We start from the raw sequence: 7,905 nt of genomic DNA, 5'->3' as shown, positions 1-7,905 counted from the left end.
CAATCCCCTTACCTGGCCGTCCATCTTTTGCCAGACAGTGAGCTGGTGATGGCATAGGATGATGATGACAGAGCAGAGGAACAGGAGGGGTTGAGGGTCCAGGACCCATCACCAGCCCCTAGAGCAGTGACTTACCCGGGAGAGGGGATGAGAGGGGAGGAAATGTCCTAGGAGCTCAGCGGGGGGTCCGGAGCTTGGATTGACCGAAACCCTAGCTTCCCGCCACCCCCTCCACCCCCCCTGCTGCACCTCCCGCCCCCTCTGGGAAGGGAAATGACATTTCCCCATTTCAGCAAGGGGTGGTGAGGAGGGAAGACTGAGCGCAAAGCCGAAAGTACAAGCAGGACGGAAAGTGAAACCGGCGCAGCCCCCAGTATAAGACCCCTGCCCGGGAGATGGCTGGCCACACAGGCTGGGCCCCGCCATGGGCCAGATGGCAGGCGACCTTGGCTGGCGTGAGTTTGAGGCCAGGGCCGGGGGGGCGGAGGGGGTGGCAAGCTTGGCTGAGACTGGGCAGGGGGTGGGAGGGCTTGACTGGTGTGGATGGGGGCCGGGGGCCGAGGGACAGCTACTGGGTCAAGACTAAGGATACAGGATACAGTCGACCGGAGGATAGGAATGAGGCTGGCGTGAATGAGGGTGATGGTTTGATCAGGGCTGGGCAGCGGATGGGAAGCCTTGACCGGCCCGGATGGGGAGAGGCGGGCAGCCAGTTTGACCAGGACCAGGACCAGGAGTTTGGCTGGAGCGACTGAGCGGGGACGGGACAGTTTGGCTGAGAACCGGGGCTGGGAGAGGAAGAAGGGCAGGAGGAGTGGGCTGGAGTGTGGGGCGGGGGCCAAGGCGGCGGCGGCCTAACTGGGTCAAGGGTCTATAGCTTGGAAGGAGGTCCAATCCACAGTGGGCGACTCAAGGACACAGAGACACAGAAGGAAGAGCAGATGGTAGGGCCATAGTAGGGACCAAGAAGGAGCTGGGATTGCGTGCAGAGCGTAGGGAGAAGCCAAGGGAAGGGTCTGGGGTCCCAGAGCTCAGACAGGAAGCCCTAGAAAGTGGCCCAGCTCGATTTGGGGTGGCAATATCCACCAGAGCCTGCGGTACTCACTTTCCCTCAACACAGAGCTGAGAAGAACCCCACTCTGCCTGAAGTCCCTGGGATGTGGTCCCTAAACCAGGGAGCCTGGATGCTAGGGGTCCCAGGGACCACCCACCACCTCTAGAAGTACATTGGCCGGTGAAGGACCCAGAAGCTCTCCTTCACCTTTACGTACAGGACATTTCTGGAAGCAGAGCCCAGGCGTTAGAAATCAAGAATGGACAAGGGAGAAGCATGGAGAGGAGGGTGAGCGGGAACAGACAGACTTACAGCTTAGTTTTGGTTTGTGTTTCGAGGAGAATTGTGTAACTCCATGATTGCTAGATTTCCTCTCCCTGATGGAGAAACCACCGAACCCTGGCCTCTTCCCAGACCCCCCCACCCTAGGGCCCCTCTCTCTTCTGTCCAGGAAACATAGGCCGGAAATACTTTCAGAAACCAGCTGGCCTGACTACCCCATTTTACGGATGGGAACCTGAGGCACAGAGATAAGAGGCGACTCATCTCATCCAGGGAAGGACCTGGACGAGAAACAGAGGTTATGCCTCCCATCCCAGGCCCCCTTCCTCCCCCTGGCACCCCCTGTTCTTCTGACACTGCAGAGTGACCCATCAGCCTCGGGGGTGGCTGGACCAATCTGTCCTTCTGACTCTCCGAGGTAGAGTCTCCAGCACTGCCCACCCACCCCTGGGGCTCCAGTTCAGGCCATCAGAGCCGCCTGGCTAAGCCCCAGGAATCTTCGGCAGAACAGAGTGCCCACTCCAGGGGAGGTGGCTGCCTCGTCTGAGTTCCCTGCGGGAGAAGCACGCAGGATCTGCATTTGGGCAGATCTGGAATCCAGTCCTGGTTCCCTCCCCCTCTCGCCACGCCACCCTGGGCTAGTCAGCCTCACGTTTTCCTCATCTGCAAAATGCACGGATGATAGCCCCCAGGCTGCCACACACCGTTGAGCGGTTGGTTCACCGAAAAAGACACTTAGCCAAGGGAGTTAGTGAGGGGCCGAGATGGAGCCTGAGATCTGCTTGCGAATGTGGGCCTTCTGTGCAAGGCCGTGTCCGCCTTGAGAAGGGGTCCCTTCCTTTCGTTCAGACAGAGATGCCGTATGGTGTCCTCGATAGCTTCCATGTTATTAGCGGCCTTGCGGGGTCAGCAAAATGGCACACAGGCTTTGCCTACAGCACAGGCTCAGAAGGGGCATGTTGAGCTCTTCTCGAGCTTTCCCCCATCTCCCCCCTCTCTCCAGGGCTCAGCCTCTTGTTGCTCTCCTTGCTCCTGGCTCGTGCTGGTGTTTGGGGATTCCCGAGGCCGCCAGGGAGGCCCCCCCTGAGCCTGCAGGAGCTGCGGAGGGAGTTCAAGGTCAGCCTGCACCTCGCCAGGAAGCTGTTCTCCGAGGTTCGGACCCAGGCCCACCGCTTTGTGAGTCTCTCTCTGATGCAGCTGGCTTTGGGGACGGGCGAATCCCCAATCCCTCTGCCCCCCCCCCCCCACTAACAGATCTTGCCCCACAGGCTGAATCTCACCTGCCAGGAGTGAGCCTGGACCTCCTGCCCCTGGGAGATCAGCTCCCCAATGTCTCCCTGACCTTCCAGGCCTGGCACAGCCTCTCTGTGAGTTGGGGGCCGGTGGGGTGGGGCAGGAGAGCTGGCAGCAAGGCCGGGCCGGGTGGATGGTGATGAAGTCAGGAGATTGAATGGAAAATGGATTTGGGGGTGAATGGAGGAATTGGATCCGGATGAGGCTTGGCATGTCGCCGGATATAAAGATCCAGCTGGAATAGAGAAGTCATGTCAGAATGAGGCTGCACATACGGAGGAGGGATGGCGTGGGATTAGTGTGGGAAGGAAGTTGGAGACAGGATAAAAACACAAGTGAAGCCATGGACGTGAAACGGAGGGGGGCGCCTGGGTGGCTCAGCCGGTTAAGCGTCCAACTCTTGATCTCGGCTCAGGTCACGACCTCACGGTTCCTGAGATCGAGCCCCCAGTCTGCTGTTAGCACAGAGTCTGCTTAGGGTTCCCTCTCCCTCTCTCTCTCTGTCCCTCCCTCCCCCCCCAAAAATAAACTTAAAAAAAAAAAAAAAAAAAGGAAAGGACCATGAAAGGGGATGGTAGGGAAGAGGATAGAGTGGGGTTGTGGAGAGAGAGTGATAGGACAGTGGAGATGGGCTTAGGTTTGATCCTCAGCCTGCAAGCCTTTCCTGACCCCCTCCCTTCCCTCCCGCAGGACCCAGAACGACTCTGCTTCCTCTTCATGACACTTCGCCCCTTCCATGCCCTGTTGGGAAGCCTGGGAAGCCAGGGGGGCTGGACGAGCTCAGAGAAGATAGAGCTATGGACCATGAGGTTGGACCTCCGGGATTTGCAGCGGCATCTCCACTTCCAGGTAGAGTGTTCACCCCCCTCCTGAACTCCCAGAGACCAACACATAACATTGAGGCTCACGGGCCCCCTTTTTCAAACACTCCCTGCCCGCAGGTTGGGTAAGTTTGGAAGGAGATGCTGTAGATCCTCTGAGTGTGTGTGTGTGTGTGTGTGTGTGTGTGTGTGTGTGTGGAGGCCCTGGCTCTGCCCCCCCGAATCTCTGCCTCCTCTTGATGTCTTGATCCAAATAGCTCTGAAGCACCCGGAACAGCTGCTGGCATTAGCAGGCCCTACAGCAAAGCTCGGTCCCTTCTCCCTTAGCCCCTAACGTCACCAGATCCTCCCGAATATCTCCAAGGGAAACAGGCATTTTATCCTTAATAAAATGTAAGCAGCATAAAAACTGGCTGTCCCACCTTGCTGCCCACTCCGGACCCCCAAATGACCCTCGAGAGGAGAACTTCGGGCATCCCACACGCCCAGGGCGATCCTGGGATCGTGTGCCCGCCCCGGACGCGGCATCTGGCTCGGTGACTTCCATTTTCTCGAATCAAAAAATCAGGCAGGACACGTGAGACGATGACATAATGGAAGGTCTAGAGTAGGGGCTGTCCAGGGAAATCATGACCTCGTGGCATCCGATGTCATTCTGTTACCACTGGGCACCTAAAGGAACAAGGGTTTGCTCGGGGTCTCCACTTGGCCACTGTCTGACCCGTGGGCCTCTCCTCACAGGTGCTGGCTGCGGGACTCAACCTCCCCGAGGAGGATGACGAGGAGAGGAAGGAGCTGCTCCCAGGGGCTCCGAGTGGCCTCTCACGGGTGTCAGGGCAGCCGTCCTGGCCCCAGCTCCTCTATACCTACCAGCTGCTGCACTCCTTGGAGCTCGTCTTAGCTCGGGCCGTAAGGGACTTGCTCTTACTCTCCCAAGCCGGAAACCCAGCCCCGGCCTCGGGGTCCTCATTCGGCTCCCGGCCCTGATGGGGTGACCGCTCAGCCCCTTCCCTTCGCCCTTCATTCAGTTCGGGCCAACGGGACAGCCTCCAGCTCGTCTGCCTTAAACAGGGCAGGACTCCACCGGCCTCCCGCCCCAGCCCCCACCCAATAACTTAAGCCCCCTCCAGGCCCTGCCGGATATTTATTTCTTGGATATTTATTTATTGTTTAGGAAAATGATGGTTTATTTATTGTTTCAGAGCCGGCTAGTTGTCCCCGGGCTAGGCCACCGTGCGGGGTGCCGAATAAAGCACTGTCATCCTCTCTCGGCCTCGGCTTCTTTTCCCAGAAGGGGTGCCTGACGCCAAAGGACAAAAGGGTCTGGGGGGGGGGGGGTGGTCTGTAGTCTCTGGCCACCCTGGACCCCTCTCTGCTCCTAAATTTCGGGGGCTCCTGGCCCACCTTCCCCCAGACTGGCTTGCTGGGCTGGTGGTTGCCACAGTAACCTGCAGAGCCGTGAGTTTTTCAAAGCTCAAGGCCACTGATCCGTCTCCCATCAACCTCTGGTTGCAGATGGAGGTCCAGAGGGCCTCCTGACCCCTCTCCTCCGGGCTAGCGCCCACCCCGCCGAGCTTTGAGTTCCCACTGCACTGCCCCCTGGAGGCCTGGGTGGGGACCGGAGAGGTCAGGGAGGGAAGGCCGTGAGGAGAACTGTCCCGTCCCCTCGGTCCTGCAGACAGCAGAGATGCGCCGGAGGCATGATCAGGACGGGGCCGTGAGGGGCGCGCTCCCAGCGGGCCAGGGGTTGGGGGGGGGCGTGTCCATCAGCCACATTGCAGTCAGACTCCTCCAGTTCACGCTTCTCGAGGATGTCTGCCTCTGTCTGCTCCGAGCTTGACACACCAAGAAACCAAGGCCCAGAGGGTGGAAAAGGGTGTGTCCAAAGTGGCAGAGGGAGATAGGCCGAGCAGGATTTGGTGGATCCTTCTGACGCTCATTCAGGGCCCGGCTCCCAGGGGCTCGGGGCACTCACTGGGGTTTGGACCGGCCCAGTCGGGCCTGCAGTTCCTGCATCATGCCAGGGTGGGCAAGGCCAAACCTGCAGGTGGAGACGGGCTGTGGGAGCTGGTCTCCACGTGTCCACGGCCCCACCCCGGCCCAGCCACGTCGCCCTCTGCTTACCCGTGTCCCAGGGGCCTTCTCCTGGCTGGCAGTGGGGTCCCTTCAGGCCTTGGGGGGCTTGCCTCCGGGGGTTCCTCTGGCCGGAGAAATCTCTGCTCGGGGGCTGACGGCTCTTCTTCAGGCGGGGGGCTGGGAGGCTCCTCCTGCCGCTCAGGGGCGGGGGTCCGTCGGAAAGAGGGCCGGGAGCGACGCTGGGAGGAGCTTCGAGACAGGAGTACACGGCTCCGCGAGACAGAGACGTCCAGGCGAGACCCAGGAAGCAGGGCCTGCAGGGACAGGGGCACCGAGTACCAAGGGGCTGGCTTCAATATTCTGCTCTGTCCAGCCCCGGACCCTGGCTGGAGCCCTCACCTCACTCCAGCTGCCGTGAGCATCCCCTCCGGTACTTGCTGCCGTCTCCCCACGTGGCCCAGGCTCCTGGTATGTTGACTGGTCCTCCTGGCCCTGGATGTCCTCCGGGCCTTCTGGAACAATCTCCTCGGCCTCTGCCCTCTGGTCTTCAGTCACCTCAACACCCTCCACGTCAAGGGGCCTCTGTGCCTCTTCCTCAAGGTGGAGGTCCCCACGCTGCCCCTCATCGCCTTGCCCCTGCTCCTTTAACTGCCATCCCGCAGCCTCCTGTTCCCACGGCGGCGTCTGCCCTCCTGGGAGCCCCTCGGCCTCTACCGTGGTGGCCATGGCGCCCTCTGCCCTCGCCACCTGGGAACCCCAGGTAAAGCTGTCCATCCCACAGCTTCCCTCTGCCACTGCAGATTCCTTGACCTCTGCGCACTCTCCCCTGGGCTCACTGTCTCCGGCCTCAAAAGCCTCTTCTGGGCCCCCTCTGCTATTTACCTCCATGTCTGCTGAGCCCTCCGGGCCAAACTCTGGCCCCCCTCGGGTTTTTTCCCACGCAGCCTCCACCAGCTCCTCTCCTCCCCCAGCCTCCTGCCTCCCTTCTGATTCCCAAGCTCCCCCAGCCTCTCTTTTGGGCCCTCCCCCAGGCACAGCAGCCCTCCCATCGGCCTTGTCCCCCGCTATCTCAGCGGCCAAAGAACTGACCCCTGTGTCCTCGCTGTCCCGGAGGCTCAGAGCCGCCTCCTCCAGCCCCCAGACTCCGCTGGATGTCGTGTCTGCCCTGCAGGGCACCGTGGCCTCTGCCTCCTCATCCTCGGTGTCTCGGGCATCTGACTCCCCCAGTGCCCGACCTGCCCCTGCCCCTGCGCTGAACCTTCCACCTGGCTCCTGGCTCTGTGCTCCGCGGGCCTCTCCCTCCTCTGCTCCACACCCTGCTTCCTCGGCTTTCTTCCACTCCCCACCTGCCTCCAGGACATCTGGGAGCACAGACTCTTGGCCTCCCTCGGCCTCCTCGGCCTCCTCTGATGCCTGGCTTCCTACAGCCTCCTCCTCCCCCTCTTCAGCATCTGCTTTTTCTTTGTGGGAATCCCCTCCCTCCAAGTCCCTCCTCTGGGCTTCAGTCCCAGAGGCACCAGGCTTTCCATACCCCAGGTTTCTGGGGTATTCCTCCGGGCTCCTTTCTGTCTCCTCTTTGTTCAGGGCTGGAATGCCCCGGGGCTCTTCCTCTTCCCCCAGTCCTTCCTCAGGCTGCTCTGTTGGGGTCTGGGGGGCGGCCATCAGCTCAGGGTCCTGGCCTTCGGTGACCTCGTGCTCAAGGCCACTGCCCTCCAACGCCAGCCCTTCTCCACCTGTCCGAGCCTCCCCCTCGCTCTTCTCCCCCCTGCACTCCTTCTCAAGGCTGGCCTCCGGGGTTGCCTCCAAGCCAGCACCGCCTTCAGCCTCGTTTGCCACTTTGTTCTTGGGCAACTCAGCCTCGGCGATCCAGCAACTCTCTCCCTCCTCTTTGGCCTTCTCTGCCTGCACCATCTCCTCCAGACCAAGGGCAACAGTCCTGTTCACCGAGGCTTGCCTCCCCTCGGCCTCTTCCCCGTCCCGATCTGCCTGGACCTCAAACCCCTCTCCCTCCCCCTCTGACCCCTGGCCTCCTGCAGACTCCCTCCCTGCCAGCTGGTCCTTCACTGCTTCCTCCACACCCTCAGTTCCTAGAGCCTGGCTCTGTTTGGGGGAAACGCTCATCTCAGCCTTTCTCTTCTCATCCGCCTCCTCCTCCTGGTCTTCCCTGGTGGCCTCCTCTATTGCCCAGGTCCTCCCAGAGCCCTCTGAGATCCTTTCTCCGGAGACTACTCCCCCATATTCTGGCTCCCTGGCTCCTGAGAGGTTACCTTCCTTCCCAACTGAGGTTGTCCCGGCCTCTGCCCTGCCTAAAGTTATCCCAGCCTCCTCCTCTCTGCCTGAGGTTGTCCCGGCCTCCTCCTCCCTGCCTGAGGTTGTCCC

The 7,905-nt window shown here is 60.9% G+C and overlaps 2 protein-coding genes across 2 annotated transcripts in view; one reads left to right on the top strand and one right to left on the bottom strand.

Moving 5' to 3' along the window:
* The first annotated feature begins 316 nt into the window (after positions 1–316).
* On the top strand, positions 317–4,716 carry IL27 (interleukin 27). The gene is made up of 5 exons (XM_040463697.1): positions 317–455; positions 2,340–2,512; positions 2,605–2,703; positions 3,320–3,478; positions 4,192–4,716. The coding sequence occupies exons 1-5, from the start codon at positions 425–427 to the stop codon at positions 4,435–4,437; spliced, it is 708 nt and encodes a 235-aa protein (XP_040319631.1). The 5' UTR covers positions 317–424; the 3' UTR covers positions 4,438–4,716.
* Positions 4,613–7,905, bottom strand: part of APOBR (apolipoprotein B receptor) — a 5,123-nt gene continuing 1,830 nt past the window's right edge. The window contains 4 exon segments of the mRNA XM_040463698.1: positions 4,613–5,491; positions 5,575–5,840; positions 5,926–7,851; positions 7,853–7,905. The exon segment at positions 7,853–7,905 is cut by the window's right edge and continues 844 nt beyond it. Coding sequence (XP_040319632.1) covers positions 5,422–5,491; positions 5,575–5,840; positions 5,926–7,851; positions 7,853–7,905 — 2,315 coding nt within the window. The 3' untranslated portion in view covers positions 4,613–5,421.

The sequence above is a fragment of the Herpailurus yagouaroundi genome, unplaced genomic scaffold (genome assembly GCF_014898765.1).
Source record: "Herpailurus yagouaroundi ecotype Mexico unplaced genomic scaffold, PumYag 410, whole genome shotgun sequence".
Classification (NCBI taxonomy): Eukaryota; Metazoa; Chordata; class Mammalia; order Carnivora; family Felidae; genus Herpailurus; species Herpailurus yagouaroundi.
This window is presented reverse-complemented; position numbering and strand designations above follow the sequence as displayed.